The 18,955-nt window shown below is 38.2% G+C and overlaps 1 protein-coding gene across 4 annotated transcripts in view; it reads right to left on the bottom strand.

The window, feature by feature from the left end:
• Window positions 1-18,955, bottom strand: part of MAP3K9 (mitogen-activated protein kinase kinase kinase 9) — a 62,554-nt gene that overhangs the window by 22,617 nt on the left and 20,982 nt on the right. For 3 of the 4 annotated variants that reach the window (XM_055716020.1, XM_055716022.1, XM_055716023.1), the window contains 3 exons: window positions 11,322-11,502; window positions 3,916-4,064; window positions 281-456 (listed from right to left, as the gene is read on the bottom strand). In XM_055716020.1, coding sequence (XP_055571995.1) covers window positions 281-456; window positions 3,916-4,064; window positions 11,322-11,502 — 506 coding nt within the window. The remainder of the gene's footprint in view (window positions 1-280; window positions 457-3,915; window positions 4,065-11,321; window positions 11,503-18,955) is intronic. The other variant, XM_055716024.1, reaches the window with a different exon arrangement.

The following is an 18,955-nucleotide window of genomic DNA, read 5'->3' as shown; positions in this document are numbered from 1 at the left end:
AACAATGAAGATAACTCATCGTAGCAGTTTGCACAGTGTATAGTGGAAGTCATTACAATATTAGAGAGTAGCAGCCCAGGATGCAGATATTTACGTTGCTCATGATTCTGTCCCTCTGTGCATCATAACCTGCCACTGATTCAGGGACTTATTATAAGCTCCAGTAAAGCACATGCAAAATTAACTCTGGGATGCACTACACAACAATTTCTGTTTGAATTGTGAAATGGGGAAATTATAATCCAGAGAGCACAAGAATGGAGTGTTTTTCTCTACCTACCTTTTCTTTGGCTCTGAGCTGATCAAACATCTCTTGGATCTCTTGTTTCCAGTCTTCCTGCAGGGAGTGGAAGGAATCTTTGGGCATTTCAAAGAAACCAGACTCTTCTATGGCAGTGAGATGGCCTAGGATACTGGCAAAGGAAGGTCGTGAGTGTGGGTCAGGGTTCCAACAATCTAGAATAGGACAAAGACAAGCAAGTGTTAAATATCTCTTAGTATGGAGGTTTGAGAGGATGAATAGTACTTTACTGATCCCCAGTGGCTAAGAGTGGCATGCACACTGTGTTACCCATCTTTCCCATTTTCCACTTGCACAGACAATTGTCTGATCGTAAGTATGGAATTCATGCTTTCATAGTATCCAACATTGCTTAAGATCTTGAACTACCTGGTCTCTAGGTTCTATTCCAATAATATGCCAAGTAAAATAAAGGTTTATTAATTTTACAGGAAGTTACATTTTCAAGCATATATTAAAAAATCATAACTAACTTCCTTAAATATTTTGCTTTTAGTTGTTATGTGCTCACAAGAGTGGAGATCCTATGCAAGACTCTTGCAAACAGCTCTTTTATCACAATTACACTGCAGAAGGATATCTATCAGAATTCTTTCTAATGCCAAACTCTAATACTAAGCTGAGTCATTATGAAACTCTTCCACAAAACTGGAAAACTTTCCTGAAAAGCAGACTGGGCATAACTTGAGTGAAAATAGGAGATTAGAGTAGCTAATGACTCAATCAAATTGTGCATTTTGAATTTTAAAGTGTTCTTTTTTAATATTTCAGAGAAAATTGTTTGATCAGGCTTTTTTCTTTTGCTTTTAAGAGAAATGACAAATAAACAATTTTTTCATTTACAATCTAATGCAATGACTTACCCAATTACAGAGCTCTAAAAATGCAGAATTTAAGGTACCCATCTTACCATGAGGCAACTCAACTAGCAATAATATAGAAAGGTACTCCCTTTACAGTGATGGGAATTGAACATAGAAAAGAAAAATAGGAAATGGTATGAAGTAACATCTCAGGGTACAAAATCATTAAGAACATGTTTTTTAAAAGCCATTAAATGTTTGACTTAACACTTTTGAACAGGAAATTCTTACTTATTCAGTCCTCCTTCTTACTTCCCCCTTATTTCTACTCCTGCAGAAAACATCACTTTCTCAATCTACTTTGTCCTGTACTGGCACTTACACAGGTTCTTGTTCAACAAGTAACCTTATTCTCTTTAGTACTTCAAGACTCCTGCATGCCAAAATATGAGAAGCACCAAACAGAAAAGCAAAACATTCAAGTATATTTCTACAGAATACAGCTTTTGGCCATGAATGGAAGAAACTAACGCATGGGTCTCTCTCAATATGCTCATACTATCATTGCTGTAAATGGTCACTGGATTTAAGACACACATTACTGCAGCACAAGGCAAGAGTTACAAAAAGGCCTAAAGTTTCCTAGACCTTACAGTTGGAGAAAACCAAACATTCTTAAAAAAATTTGTGGTGATGTCCTGAAAGACAGTAATTCATCATTTTTGTGGATTGCAATATACCAAGAAGCAGCTATAATTAAAAATAAATAACACCTGACAAATCTATGCAGCTGCTGAGGCTTGGTTTTGCAGGTCTTGTCTTTGATATTAGTGTTACTGAGATTTTGCATTTGGGAGCTTTGGTTTCAAAACTGCTGGTATCAACATGTTGGTATTTAAGCATCTGATCAGGTTCCAGGAGGCATAAGCTGGAACACATTTGTGTTTATGGGTTTCAAATTGCTTCTCTTACCAAAACAGAGAACTGAGGATGTTAAAGAGGGCACTGCAGGTCCCCTGCTGCTGACCAATTAGCAGCAATGGGTGACAGAGCTGGAATGTCAGTGCCATAATCCCTGCCTCTTTACCCCAGGTTTCAAGCTTGGCAAAGCAAACATGACCCGAAGTAAAACAAAATGCTGCAGCCAGCCAAATCCATGAATGAGTGAGCAGGATAACTATGCAGGTGGCCCATGGCTTTTATTTTCCCAGGCCTAGATCTGCCATTATTTGCACTAATGAGGACAGTTGTAACACACAAGTCTTTTCTGTGAAGAGGGGAAGCTCAGCTTTGTTGTCTCAGTGAAGCCCACCAGGGCAGCAATTCAGAAGTAAAAGTAGCATTAGGGGAACAAGAGCTCACCCGAGATGGGAAACAGCCCGTTTGAAAAATAGTTTCAGTGAAGGGGCAGCAAGTAATTGTTTTCTTGTTCTCCTCTTCCCCTGCACACAGAGAAGCCAAGCGTTCCAAAGCCATGTGGGTGCTCACCCCTGCACTGCTGGGTTCAAGCGCTGGCCATGTGCCTGTACCCGACTTCCCCGACAGAGGGCACTATTTCTAACACCAGCAGCAGACACTTCACATTTAAGAAATCCAGGATCCTTGTTTTAGGGAACCACGTCAACATAAACTGCCTGGCACAACACTGAGCTGGTAATTCCATTAACTCTTTCAGATGCAGTTTCTTGCTTTACATTGCTTCCAAGCTACTATACCTGCCACTATTGCTGTTTACTGTCCAGTAGGATATTTCTTTTTTAGCACAACAGTGCATGAAATTTTCTGCTTTAACTTCACTGAAGCCTGTAACCTACAGAAAAGACCAGAGAAATGCGCAAGTATTCCAAAAGCAGAAAAATCCATCAGAAACATCTTCTTGCATCAATCAGATCCTTTCTTGGGGCAAAAAACCACCACCAGAGGCCACAGAATAGCAGTTCTGTGTTCAGACTCAATCTTTGCTCACTAAGCCTATAGAACATGTTTGATTTCTCTTTACCTCTGGTTTTCCTTTTCTGCTAGATAGGTATAACAATGCTTATTACATATAAACACCGGAAAATCCTTGGAATAGGGGCAATGAAAAAAACACTATAAGGTACTACTGTGAGACAGGGAAGGAAGGAGAGAGGGAGGAACAAATGAAGCTCAGGAGTTATGCGAGTAGTTGTAATAGTGAGCAGGGCAGGTCACATAAGTACACCCAAGTACCTCACAGAATTCTTTTTGATAACTACAACAGCTCTGATGACAAATTCCTATACTTCTTTCATCTCTATGTAGCCCACCTTGGACACGGACTATCTCCACACACAAAGTAGAAAAATCACATCATTCTGACTGAATAACATGGGTCGTTTTCAAATGTCAAAGCCACATTTAAAGCCCCTCCCTGAAATGTCAGTGGGATAAAATTTCATTCCAAATCAACTTGACACTGCCTAGCAAGATGTTCAAGCTATGAATTTCAAAGTAAGTTGAAGATTTCACAAACTAGACCAAAATATGTGAAGTTTTGGTGTTGGTGATCATCACTACTAGAAAACAAGGAGCTAGATGATGACAGCAATAGCCTCAATTTTCCTATAAAGCCAGCTGATAAAAAATGGCAGGAAAATTTCTTTCACATACTGTTCTTGCAATAGAGTAACTGTCATAGCACACTAACAGCCAAAGCCTAGCTCCATTGAATAAAGCCATTTGAGAAATCTGTGCTCTTAGGTACCAAAACCAGCACAAGGCGGCAATCAACATTCTCGAGTTAAAGCACTCTAGAAACAGCACAAACTAATCACACCACAGCTGGCTTACCTTCCATGAGTTTGGCAAAAGGCTCTGGACACGTGGAAGGGATTGGAAGGGCAAGTTTATTCATGGCAACACCGTATGCTACTGCAAGACCATCAATTCCTCGGAATGGTACTTCTCCTGTTAGCAGTTCCCAAAGCAGCACACCATAGCTACAAGGAAGAAAAAGGAAGAGGTCTTTGACTTCAACACATTCTTTGCTAGGCAACAAGAAAGTACCTGAACCTATCAGGGTGAGTCTGGTACACTGAAGAAACTGCTGGTTTCTAGACAAGCTCATCAGGACTGCCAAGCTGGTGAGGTGCCTTATTTTACCTGCTTTTTTCAAGAAGGCTGAAATAAAATGACATTTTTACCTTTCAGACAAATATTATTTGCTCTGTGGACACAGGGAACAATCTGAAAAACATTAACGTTGGTATTCTAACTAATTTAGCAAATTTCAAACCAGAACCAAATGAAACACTCAAAAATATGACAGAGGGTTGCTTGGTGGGTTGTATTTTCTAAAAATAAGTGAAAAATACTTCAATTAAATTGTTCTTAAGATGTTCTATGAAATATTAACTATGAAGTTACAGAAATAGTTCCAGGACTGTTCTCCCCGCAAGTGTAAGACAAACAACATAACCTCAGAATATTCCCTCTGCTTCTAGGAAACCTGAGACAGAGACTGTTTCTTCATACTTGGTGACCCGATAGTTTTTTCTTCCTTTGGTCTGTCTTATCCTCTTCTGAACCCATTTACTATCCACTATGTTCTGTGGTAGTAGGCTCCACAAATTTGACGATGCATTGCAAAAAAATACTTCTATGTGCTTGTTTTGAGCTTGTCACTTGGTAATTTCATTTGCTTCCCTGTAGTTCTTTCAATACAAGGAACAGTGAACATATGTTCCCTACTGGCTCCTTCCATGCCATCCACAATTTCACAGGCTCTTACGACATCCTGCCTAAATCATCTTCTTTCCAGCCCCCCAAATCCTGATCTAGCTAAATCCTCACCTATTTACTCTGCTGAACAGAAGGACATCTTCTGTTGGAATGACCAAAATCACATAAAGTTTTAAAGACACAGGGAGAGGCACAGCATTTCCTGTTTTTTTCTTTAATTCTTTCCTATTAAATTTTGATTTTCCACTTGCCTTTCTGACTTCTTACAAAATGCGCTAGGTTACCCACAGTAACTCCAATGTCTTTTCACTGAATTATAATAGTAAACTTTGGAGCCCATCATTGTACATGTGAAATTCTCCCATGCATACTACGCTGGCATTTATTACCATTTCATCTATTTTATCATTCATTATAGTAAAACATTTCCTCAGCTCTCTGCAGTAATTTTTTCTTATCCTGAATAACTTGGTTTCATCAACAAATGTTACCTTACCATTTGCTTTTTCAAATCACTTATGATTATGCCGAATACAGAATTCCCCATCAAGAAAACTAGTTCATATCTTTAGTAATAAAGAATTGACTAAGCCATGGGAAACAGACTTGCCTTCTTTTCCCCACATCAATTTACTTTCTTTAAAAGCTTTTGATGAAAGATTCTGTTTAAAGTTTTTAAATCCAAATAAGGTATAAGCAATCTTACCGCTTGTCCACATAGTCAGTAACTCCTTCAAGAATTTTCAGATTTCCTTCTACAAAAGCTGACTCTTACCCAGATATGCTCATATGTCCATCAGCTCCCCGCTCTTTAATGCTCTTTCTACTATTTAGTAGGACCGAAAATCAGACTTGCTGATCCTCAGAAAACTCTTTTAAGACTTTTCATCATGTTTGTTGCCTTCCATTTCTCTGGTATTACGGCAGTTTTAAGCAACAGATTACACAGCACAGCTATTAACTCAGTTGGCACTCTCATGTTCTGTTCATTTTATTAGTCTGTTTCAACACCTCCGCGGACAGTACTTCAGCATGAGATGTCCTCCAGCTTGGCTCCCTTAAAGAAAAAAATTCAGCTTAAAAAGCCTCTCTTTGCTCCATTCTAGCAGACACAAGTCACTTACTAAGGTTTTTCTGCCATAGCCTTATCTTCTTTGCCCTTTTACATCTTGGCCACTTCTCGGTCATATATTCTTCTGCAGGGCTCTCACGTGTGCTGCATTTGAAAGCAATGTATTTGTTTTTACACTTTTTGCAAGACTCTCCTCAAAAACCTTCAAGTGTTTTACATTCAACTTGCCATCACTTAAGTCCATACCTAATTTTCCTCGTGTGGATACAGGTTCAAGTTTCTGAAGGATGTCTTCCAGTAGTCTCTTCTACACAGACTTCTTTATTCATTTAAAACCTTCTTTAAGCATTTGCTCTGAGCTTTAACATAGTGTCCTTAAAAAATACCCATGTTTCATGTTCCCTTTTTGTTTTTACACAAAAATTCGTCAATGTCATCATTAATCTCCTTGAGATTAAACACTATTGTAATGGACTAAATGTTCTTAATTGCACTTGCAAAGATACTGAATCAAAGTATACATATATTTTGACCACGGTCATAGTGTACCAATTTTGAAGGCCTCCTAACCACACCTGAAGACCAAATGAAAAACTGCTTCTCCTCCTAAAAGCTCCCTGAATAGCTCCTCCATGAAACAGTCATTTCTGAAGCTTAAAGATTAATCTCTTCTTGTTTCAAAGCAATCATTTCCCTGTCCATTTAGGAGTAATCACAATTTTCATTGTCACAACCTGTACTCTTGCAATCTCCACTCCACCCCAACAAGTCTTTAAGATTCATTTTAGCTGCTGCCACCTTAGTTGAACAGTCTTAATACTACTTTTTCTGTTTAGAAATGGAATTAGTGTCACTGGAAATTCTGTCTTTGCTGCTACCACAGCTAGTTTATTAAGCAAAATATCTTATTTTTTCACCCATACCTCTTCTGCATTTTTTCTCTGTAGTTCATACTCTTAATATTATAATGACAATTATCTATTACTTCTTTCCATCAAGGTTCTCAATTTCTTACTGTTTCAAGTGCCTCATTTGAAAAAAAAAAAAAAAAACCACAGGAATTTATGGATTTCTCCTGTTGTTTTGATCTCCTAGGATTCATAAGATACTCCAAGAAAATTAATACTAGACTGAATATATATTTGGCCTGTCTAAATCTGATTGATCATTCATGTTACTCTTCAGTTTGAATGAAAGTGTTGATATCAAAAGCTAGGAAAACTACCAAAGAGTTGTGTTATTTCTTCACCACTACTGCTGGATAAAGCATGTATTTAATATTTTAGTAGCGGAATGGTTAGGAAAGGAGCATTGATGTGCTCAAAACATTTCTCCTGCATGGTAATTTTTAAAAGACAAAGGAATGGACAGATATGTGTTTCTTCTAACGTGACACTAGAAGTATATATTGCTGGGAAGGTCTCCTTGTTTGACAAAACTGAATGCCACCTCTCCCTCAAGTACTTAAATACTGCTTCCACAGAACTAGGGAAACACTGCTTTATGGCATTTGAACAATCATCCCAAGTGATTAAACAGCAAGAGAGGTGCTGAACAGACTGTTTTCACTAACTCTCAAGCAGGGGACTGGAAATTACAAAGGAAAAAGCCAGAGACAGAAGAGATTTATACAAAAAAGGCATAGGAAGAAAGAATCAAGGGCCTCTCCTCATTCTCAACAGGGAGGAAGAAAAACTGAGCAGGTGCATTTATTTTTCCAGCATCCAGTAGTAATTCTTGGACTTAAATTGAAAAATGAACCATGTGATACAGATCAAGCATCCAAGTCAACTGACACCTGTATGAATAATTAACCAACTCCCAGTGATCCAGTAATCCCTCAAGCAATTTAACATCAGGTTCAACCCTACACACTGGATTTTCAGGGAGTGGGAGGCTGCAGTTCTGCAGGACTTCACACATGATTTTGCCACCTCCCTTGTCTGTGAACTTAAGACAAAACGCCCAGTAATTTCTTCTCACTGTTATTGTTTGATGGCATTTGTACCATAGGCTCCTCTTACATATCTTCCTAGCTTCAGTGCTCTCCGTGAGCACGGAACTATCAGCCCAACAAGGAGATTCCAGCAACAGAAAATAGAACATTACTTTTGTTAAAAAACTTCATTATAATTTAATGGCTATTAACAGTTAGCATTTTGCATGTTACCAGACTGGCAGTTTCACAGATGACATTTCCTTCTTATTTCAAGTTGCATACACAGAAGCTCCCACGTGAGCTTCTATCAATATTGCTAGTCTACATGCTTCATTACACCAATGCCTGCAAGCAGTCAGTTGTGATTGTAAGTGCTTGCCAACACCTGATTGAAATGAAATATTCTAATGACTCAAGTTCCTATATCTACAACTGAATGCCTGAAACATCCTGATTTGCTAATCAGACTGTTTTAGGTAGTTCTGGTATTCCACTCCTAAATTAAAATTAAATTCCTTGTTATTTCACTGGTCTCAGAGCAGATCCATCTTAATAGCATCTAAACTGAGGAACACAGGGAACTCAGATGAAGATTGTACAGTGGCTTTAGATTCCACATACCAATCATACTGAAAACATGACTTTTAAGCAGCACAAGTCAAAAATGAAGCGTGCAGCAAACAAGAAATACATTTAAGCAGTTAAAATGACAGAGAAATTTGAATTATATGCCTACTAACATTAGCTTCCTGTACAGTACTGGATAAGCTGCCATATCTGTGCTTCAACTTCACCCCTGTAAATCCAAAGCAGATACATAACTGTCTTCTCAAACACATAAATAGACTTACAGGAACTGACATTTTTAAATAAAACTGTAGCTTCTTTGTCCTCTGTGCAATATAAGCCCAAGGTTTCTGCTGTATAACTAAAGCTTGCGTGTACAGCACAGCAAAATTCACAGCAACAAATTTTCACTAGCAAGATGTACTAAGTACTGTTAATATCAACAAGCTTTACAGTGGCCCAGACCATGATGATAGACACCAGTGTGTAGGAGCATCCCACAGCCTTGTAAGTTCTTTACCAACCCTCCTTTAGAGTGGGACAAAAAAAACCAGATTGAGTTTTTTAAATGGAGCTTGATATATGTTTTGAAAGGAATTGCATGAAGCAGCTGTTTATGATGAGATAACATTGACTCAGGAAATTTCAGTCCTGGTAAGCATCATCTTCACCTATTTGTGCAGCAAGAACACAAGCAGAACAAGATACTTGTTAAAAGGCTGGGCAACAGTTCAGCCAGAAGTATTATTCTAATGAGCTTTAAAGAAAAGGTGTTGAAATAAAAGGGTTTGTGAATGTCAGATAATTTTTGTTGATGCCGCACAGACTAACTGGAAGGTTGTCAGGTAAAAACCAGCTCCCTCTACTCCAGTGATTAACCGTGAGGCTGAAGTGGACAAGAGGTGGGGCCAAGTCTAACAGGATAAAAAAAGTTCACCCTGTTAAGAATTTCAAGTTGCATCCTTGAGTGGGGACAGGATTTATCACACGTGTCCATGATTGCTCTTGTAAAATCTAGTGCTTAAAATCATTGACACACTAGTAGTGACCACACTGGCAAGTATTTGTCCTCTGCATACATGCCTCAAACACCGTGTTCTTTTCAGTTTATTTAACTATGACTCAAGGTTTTGCCCAACAGAGAGAGGGCTTATGCAGAGAAGTGTAACAGCTCTTTTAATGCAGACGACTCTCTCTGTTTAAGGAAAAGCACTGAGAGGAACTCAACCAGTTTTCAAGGGAAACCCAGTAACTATAAAAAGAGAAAGTGATGAAAGAATTTTAAAATTAAAAATACAATATTCTAAAAAATTAACAAATAATATAAGTTATTTACAATCCTTAAGTGCTGAAGTGATTCACAGTCCTTAAGTCAATGACCAAGCTGGTAGTTTTGCACAGGTATAGAGGCACTTGAGCTACTTTCATGAAAATCACTAACTGACCTGCAAAGTCTTACCTTTTTTAAGATGAGGTCATACCAGTAGAGATCATCTACTGCTCTGTTCACAGTGTGCCTGGATTAGTAACGTTACAATCACAGGGAACTTTTTTCTCCCCTTTTTCCCCCCCTTCCCTTCTCCCTCTCCCCCAGGTTACCCTTAAAGGCCTTTCCTGGCACTGTTTCAGAGAAAAGTAAATCGAGATTTGAGCTTGACAAGCTGTGTACAAGCCAGTACTGTCATCATATGCACAAAAAAGGTGCAGAGCCTTGAGGTTTTCTTTTCTGCCAGATTTCACTCAGAATAAAAACCTTGCTCTTGCTCAGTTCATCTCAGATTAACTACAGAGGCTACCTCATTTAATTATAGAGTCAGAATTTTATCCACACCACTAGTGTGCCAAACACAAGTTCACAGACTTATCACAAGGCACAAATTACTTCTTCAGCAAAACTGGAGAAGCAAAATTAAAATCCCCACACCAAATCCCTGCCATAACAGGCAGACAATTCCACCAGCTGGGATATTTCTTTATCCTGACAGATTTCACAGCATGCACATACTTGTGTGGGAGCATTACTGGCCAGCAACAGAATCTTACTGCTCTAAAGACAAAGTCACCCTGACACTTCAATACCTCTCTCCCCACAGGAAAACCAAAATTCCACCTCCTTAATTTGTTTCAGTACTAATTCTATGTCACACAACACCCAGAAGAGTCACTGTCCTAGACCTGTTTACTGAATTCTGAATTTAATGATTCACTTAATGATCATATTCAAACTCAATTTCTGGAAGTCTATAGGCTGCTCCTTACACTCCTCCACACCAAAGTAGCTCCCATTCTCAAAAATCCCTGTGCACGAATGGAAAAGACAACATATACATACAAATTACTACTTATGCTTTACATACTCAGCCCTAGAAAAGAGATTTATTATTTTATGTGACAGACTAGAAGGGTGGAAAAAATTCGTAAGATTATCATGCAAGTGAAAAACATTGTATTCAGGCTGAAACTGCACAGGGAATTCGATTAGGTACGTTGTGTTTGTGTACTTATACATCAGTGACAGATTACTAGCAAAACATAAAATTATAAACCAGTAAAAAAGTAGCAATTTTAAATACTTCACAGATGTTTCATGGCCTTTGATCACGTCAGCCAATAGTCAAATAAGCACAAAAAGCTTGTAGATAAAGCAGAGGGAATTGGGACTCTGAATCCTAGCATAATCTGAATGTCAATTTATAAAATTACAAAAATTTAAGAGGCATGCAGGAGCTGGTCCACCACTTGCTAAAGGAAAAAACTGTACATTAAATACAAAGCAGTCAGAGTCTGACAGATGGAGAGCTGGTGGATAAAGAAATATATGTCTTAAGACCTGAATTTTAGTATTTGGTTCACCATTACTCATTCTTAAACATAAAAAGGTTTCCTGACAGGTCTAGTTATTCTTTAGTATCCAATCACTTAATGCCAAATCAATACCTCCACACATCGCTGCCTTTGGAGAACATGGAAGAGCGGATGACCTCAGGAGCCATCCAGGCATATGTCCCAGCTGCGCTCATTTTGGTAGTTTTATGCCATTCCCTGGCCAAGCCGAAATCCGTGATCTTCAATATCTTGTTGCTCAGATCTCCATTTTCCACCTTTTCGAGTATCAGTACTGGAGAGAAGGAAGGGAGGGGAGGGAGGGAGAATAAAAGATGTGCAGAGTAAAGCTAATACTTATGCAAAAAATATCCTCCAGAGGATCTCTCACATTTCAAGAGTCTCCCTGACTTTTATAGTTTTTCAACATACCACACTCTGTTACAAGTTATTTCAAGCTGATCCCTTCATCTGACAAGTGAACAGTTGTCTGGCAAGTAACTTCAATTAACCAAGATACCCAGCCCCAGAGAACAAACAGATAATTACATAATTATTTAATATAATGCCTCGTCTCATTCTGTGTAAAAATTCTCTGCTAAGAGGAAGTGAACCACTGTAACTTCTAGAAATCCAGATAAGGGAAAGATGTTTCCTAATTAATCCTCTCACAGCAAGCCAGAAAGTAACAGCATCTTTTTCTTGAATGCTTAGAGGACTTTTGTTGGTTGGTTTTTTTTGTTGTTTTTTTTTTTTTTTTTTTTTAAATCTAGATACACACACAGGCTGAATATACCTGGCTGAGAATGTGTCAGGAGTGGAAGCTCTATATAGACAGATGCTTTTTTTTTTAGTCACAATTAAAAAAAATACTTATGATCAGTAATAACATGCCCAATTCAAGACTTCACATGCACCACATTATAGATTCCCTCCCCCCTCATTATGAAACTTTTTTTAATTAAGCTGCCGAAGCTTCTACCATGCTTCAGTGGCTAAGAAGTCTACTACACTCAAGAACTTTATAAAAATCTTGAAGCAGAACTCAAGAATGCTTTGGTATAAGGCACATATTCCTCTTTACCCTCAAAGCTGTACTGTCACACCACTGCAAAATGAGTGTAAATCAGAGGTCAGAAGCATCCACTGTGATTTAGCAGCACTTTATTATCCTCTTTATCTTAAGGTAAAGTGACCACACAAGTTGTGCCAGCAACATAACAAATTGTAAACAAAGCAACAGAATAAAATAGGCCACTAAACTTCCACAACTAACTTAACCATAAGCCTGTGAAATTATTTTCAGCCACTTTGTAAAGAGCCAAAGATAAAAATATTTTATCCAGTTATCCAATGACTTCACAACAGAAGGCATCAAGCCACTGATACACCCATACATGGAAGGGAAAAAACCCTTGTTTTCTAAGAACCTGTGTCTGTAAGAATATTAAAAACAGAGTAACTGCATAATGATGGTGTATGAACTGCAAAAAACCCAAAACCCACATCCAAACAATCATAGATCATAACAAAACCTATAAAAGGCAAAAGCATTGCAAAAATTACAGTACATATAAAAATAGTCTTCAAGACCATTTTTAGCAGCCTGAAAAGACTCAAGTATCACTCTGAAGTTAACACAGCTGTTTTGGGGAAAAATAAATTTAAAAAAATCTTACATTCATTCTTATACTTCCCTGCAATAACCAAAATGGGATTTCCCATGAAGTAAAAGCCAACACATCTACATGTTAAGGTACTGCATTTATTTTTATCAAACTGTCTTTTTTCTGAAAATTAAAAATAATCAGCTACCCTTTCTACAAGGCTTCAGAATTCACAAAATACTACTTCATTAGAGATTTCTGTGGGCCAACTCAAGTTATGAATGAACTAAAAGCTATGGTTAAGCCCTTAGTTCTTACTACTTTTGCAAAATTCCTTTCTGAATTGAATTCTTGAAAGCTCCGTTTTCGTAACTGGGATAGAAGGAGGACTTTGAGGCCTATAGTTACTATTCTCTTCATTTGGGCAAAAGTATGTGTGTTTTTTATAGCCACACTTCAGGGTAAAGAAGAACCACCAAAAGAAACAAAGGTACAGAAGGCGGCCTCCTCTTCTAGTAAGTCTTAACTTTTTTCCTTCTTTCTAGCAGATGAAGAACTGCTAAGAGAAATTGCTAACAAGTCACTCATGGATTGCAAGACTGAAAAATTTCCTGGAATATACATACTAATCATCTTCTAGTATGTACCTACTCTGCCTCTAGAGCTGGCAGAATAATAAAATCTAATTTTAAATGCAGTAATATATAGATTATATAGATATACAGTGAAGTTGTAAAGTAAAACTTAAGAAAGCATGGGTTTGGGTTTTCTTTTGCTTCATAAGCACAAGGAGCAACATGCAAATTTGTAGTTCACAAGGTAGAAGACATTCTGTGTGAATGAGCTCAATAGCAGAACAGAGCACCAGATATCACAGCTGGGTTGTACATACCTTCCTTGCAAGAGGTTATTTAAATCTAATTACCTTCATTTGTATTAAGTTCTAACAAAATAATTAGTACTTACACAGATCTTTGGAATCCATGAACTTAGCCTACATCTGACAAAAGAACAAGCAAGACAAATTACCATGACAAAAGATTACAGAGAAGGACAATGGAAGAGCTGGATTTATTTGCAAGCCCTTGATTCCTTAGTTACATCCTTGGTGCCCCTATTTCCTTGTAATAACTGCTTAGGATAATAATTCTGCAACCCAAAAATGTAAAAATTAATGTTAATTATCGTATCTCTCTTCAGCATTTGTTTCAGTTCTCCTTGTCGTGGTCAGTATCAGTTGGCTCACTTGTAACTGCTAAGAGTCTCCCTAGGCCTTCCGTCAGATTTTCAAACCAAAACCCTTGATTCTCCCTCTTATGTTTGCTTGAATTCCAACAAAGAATCTGGTAAATAGGTTAAATATTAATTCCTTTCAGTTTCCTCCTTAAAAATCTCTCTTATGGAGTACACAAGCCAGGTTGCTAGGACACTGCAAATGCATTTTATTCATGCTAATCAATATGGTCTCATTTGCTTGTGAGATTTATCTAGAACCAGTTATTGCCTCTTGCTTAACACTCTTGAGTGCAAGTTCTTTCTGCAACTGCTATTTCTTCTGCACTCGTATTAGCCTACCACAATACAAAACACAAATAAGCAACATACTTCCTACACTCAGAGTTAGCATACTTTTCCACCTTTGAATAGATTTGATCACTCAGGACAGAGCTAACGGTGGCCAGATGATCAACCTAACAAAAAACTCAGACACAAATATAAAGCACCTACACCAAAAACACAGCTAATGTACCAAGGCAGTAAATCTCATTCGTCTGTTGATTTAAAAGATCTGCATGAGATAAAGAGGTTTTTAAAAAGTTAGAAAATTGATTTGAAAATCTTTCACATTCCCAGCCTTAACGAGTGAAATTGTTTGGCAGCAAAGATACTAGGCCTAGTTTTCAGGCGAGGGAAGAATGAGAGCCGAATCAGCAGGAACACACAGAACATGTCAGCTTTAGTGACAGGTCACCATTGGTCTGTCCAGCTAGGCCCATGCAAGAGATCTCTTCCTCTGTGCATGCACAGAGCCAGTCAAGTTACAGATTAAGGATGCCATCTACTACTGCTCTTACCTGCTCAAAACCTTTTTCTTCTGATCTTAAGCAGCACAGGTAGGAGCCAACTGGCAGTGTGCAAAAGGGACCAGTGAAGCAAACCAGGTATTATAAGCACATTCAGACAGCTTTGAGGATCCAACTGCTACAGCAAAACAACTTAATATAGCAAATTACCATGTTCTTTGCATACTGCAAGCGCAAAAACTAAAGCATAGTGGCTTAAACTAGCATTAAAAATTCCTAGCAACTTTAGGTGAAGGGTATCATGAACACGTGTGCTTACAGAAGTAATAATCCAGAAGTGCTCACATATATGTTCATATATTCCTGAAAGTTTTGGAATGTGTCCTCTGCAAGATAAGCATTTGACAATGAGAAATTAATTACAGCTCAGATTAATTCTGTCCACCAAGACAGCTCTTCCGTATCTTGTGTCCCAGCTGAGACAAGAAGAAAGGCATATGATCCAAACAGTCTTTGCTATCTCCCAAGCAAGCCCTTCCCTGATTCAGGGAGTCACCCAGATACAGGTTCAAATGATTTAGATGTGTAATTTCAACCACTAAGAAATTAAGAACTTTATTACCACAAGGACTCAAGAAACATTACTGGTAATGACCTGACTCCACTGTTTAATTTCTTGAGAGCCAGGCAGACTGGAAGTGCTGAAAGACAACAGTTAATCCAGACATACTAGATCTGAGCTTAGTGAGATACAAAGGTAAAAATGAATCACTGGGCCTCCTCTTAACTAGGTTACAATGAAACCCACTCTTTTTCCTTTGAAATGAAGATTTCTACTAAGGTTCCTCCACATTCTTTGAGAAAAGCTTTGGTGCCTTGCAAGAAGCATCAAAGATATTTTCATATCAGACCCACGTGAGAAGGTTCCCTGAAGTACAGAGAAAGAAGCAGGCACTATACAAACAAAAGGGTAGGTTAGGTAACCAAAGGCAATAAGCCAGTTACCGGTTTCATGACAAGACAGACTATTAGAATAGCATAAGGCAGAATTCAAAGATCATTTAACAAGACTCAGTCTGGCGCAGTCCCTTGTCATACTGTCTGACATTGCAGCAAATAAATGAACAACTGTGTATAGCTAGCAATGAAAAAACCTGTCATTATATTTTCAATACTTTTTAACACAGGTTTCCGTGTGATAATTTCACTTCTGCTCAGGACAAAACAAGTTGCAGTAACAAAGAGGAAAGGCAGCACTATGTGGCTGGCTTTTATCATGTACAGCATTTTCAGTTGTCTCCAAGTAGTTCAGTGCTATAGGTGGCAGTTGGTAGCCTACTCTCTGAAGATCTAGGATACCCTGTGCTTGGGACTTTGATACTTCATGGACAATTATCGTCATGGTCACAGTACCAACTGCAGCACCCAGGCCTGTAAGACCATCCCAGCTTCTAAGCAGCTTTTCTTAATTGTGTCCTTTCATTTGTCTTTGTTGCCATGAGTGAACTCAGCAATCAAGAACCATATTATCAGAGAATCATCCTTAGTCAACAAGTCCTGGTATTTACCCCACCAGATTCACAGTAATGTAGAAGAGTATAATTTCCACAAGAACAAGTCCAGTTGCTTATGATATGATTTGATTTAGTAGTTTTGACTACTGAAGCAATAGTTAAGAGGCCAGAACCAAAGCAAATTGATAAAGTTTACAATGAGCATCTTCTGCACACCATTGAATGCTAGCTATTAACCAGATCTCTCACCAGGTCTAATACTCCTCAGTTAGTAGGCAACACCAAATACTGAAACAGAAGCGTCATTAGACTTCCCTGATACAACTGGAGTTTCTCACTCTTCAGTCTCAGCCTGCACAGAGTGATGGGGAGTTAACTCAAGACAACGCTGGTACCATTTAAAGATAGTTTCTTAGTTAATAGGTGGGGCAGGGGAGGGGGAAAACTGATGACATACCAAAGATCCTTTTATCCTTGTTTGTGATTTGAGCTAGCAGCTTTTCTAGCAGAGCTGAAAGAAATCAAATTCTTGAGGTCAGGTGAAGGCAGTTTACCTTCTCCAGTTTAAGTATCATTCTGTATGTGTATTAATAGCTAGCAGGCTTTTGACAGAATCCGATGCCAGTCTAAGAGTAATCAAGTCTTTAGAAGTACACAGATCCCGTAACAGATCCCAAAGTGGATGATTCTCTGTTTCATGAGTCACAGTTGTATATCAGTGACATCAAGAATGAGGGTGGTTTTTTTTCTAGAGGCAGGGCCAGTTCAGATGTTTTTGTTGTTTAAACAAAGATTTGTACTGGAAATAGACCTCAAAGAAAGAAACCCACTGAAGTATGACTGACAGAATGGTATCTTACACTGAGTCAGTTCTTCCTCCTGATCCACCCCATTCCACATTACTATGCTTTACTAGAAAGAAAAACCATCAGTCTTAGGATTCAAAGCAACACAAAAAGCAACTTGATTAAGATTTCTAAGACAATTATATCCCTCAGCCTTTGTGTAGTTGCAACTACTGGATCTTCAGTTCTGTCTTGTCATCACAAGTCATTATGGAGATGCCTGCTCTGTGGGGCACTAGACAGTGTAAGATCATTTAACAGAAGGACAGAGTTAAGGCTGCTGTTGGCCTAATGAGACCTTTAAGGTCAGTTCCAAAGGTGTAGCTTCATATTAGAACACTGAACTTTCACTGCAACTCATGAAAGTGCAGTAATATGTTTAAGATTGGGACTATATGTATCTAGGACTATTCTCTATCCTTTCAGAAGGAGAAACTGCTGCAGTGAAAACACTGAAACCTGCAGCTTTAAAACTTTGTTAATGCAGACATCCTGTACTAGTACCTAAGACCACTGGTTAGTTTTAAGTAGCCAAAAAGAAGATCAAATGAATTCTGAAGGAATACAGACTGGAGTTTAAAAAAAAAAAAATGAACAGATTAAATGCTAGCCAAGTTTCAACTCTGCCAAAAACTATAAAATAAAACTACAGAAGGGCTGCCCTGAAGGCAAGTGATAGACCTTGCATGCATGAAACAGATGCACACATACCACAGCCTCACATGTTCAAAAAGTCAATTTCATTCCCTATCCCTCCTCCATTCTCATGGATCTTTACAGTGAAAGCTGGCTTGGATGAAACAAGCTCACAGCATCTCAGAAGGCAGTCTTCCCAGGCTCCAAACAGTCAAAAAAGACAAAGCCTGTCCAGAAGGGGATTCCAAGCATAAGTCTAATATACATGCTCTGAATTGCTCCCTACAGGAGCTTCTCTTGACTAGAAGCACATCTGTGATAAGTGCCCAAACTTAAACCACACGAATCTCTGTGGTCTGATATAAGTAAGCAATTTCAATTAGAGAAGTTCCCTAACACACCAGATGTTAGAGCCATCTGTTGAAAACCAATTTACCTATAGTTGCAAGATTATCTCAGTGTTCCGAACTTCTTTAAAATTAAGTTTCCAGAAATATATTGTTCTATTAGTAGGACAGCTAATGTAAATCAAACTGGTACTTCTGTTAAATCAGTCTTAAATAAAACTGTCTCTTGGCCCACAAAGGCGGCTGGAGGTCAAAATTCATTGCATCTTGCACCACTCACCTTAATGATCACTGAATCAACTGAAAAGTCAATAGCAAACATCTTTGTCAAACACACAAAGCCTTGCTGCAAGAAGGACCTAATTTCCAGATATTAAACAGCTGTATTTTCATTACTTATTCATTTACCAGAAAAACGTAAGATCAGATACACAAATACACCATGACAAGGTAAAGATGGGGTATAAAAATGTATGTTCTTTGATCTACTTGTACCTACGTTTTAATAAACTCTAGGAGGGCTAGGTCAACCACATCTAATACATCAGTATCACTCCCGCTTCTTAGCCATTGCAGTAAGAAGTTTAAAACTGCTGAGCAAACTCTGTTTTGGGAATATTGCCAACTTTATTATACTGCTCCAATGCAAATAACGGCATTGTTGATATCTTTTTCATTCTGCTTAACCAAACATTTCTATTACATGGGTTTTCTTCTTTCCAATTATGCTAGAAGCACTGATCGGTCTGAGTGTCTGTCTTTCTGCCAGAATATA

The sequence above is a fragment of the Falco cherrug genome, chromosome 7 (genome assembly GCF_023634085.1).
Source record: "Falco cherrug isolate bFalChe1 chromosome 7, bFalChe1.pri, whole genome shotgun sequence".
NCBI classification, from domain to species: domain Eukaryota; kingdom Metazoa; phylum Chordata; class Aves; order Falconiformes; family Falconidae; genus Falco; species Falco cherrug.
This window is presented reverse-complemented; position numbering and strand designations above follow the sequence as displayed.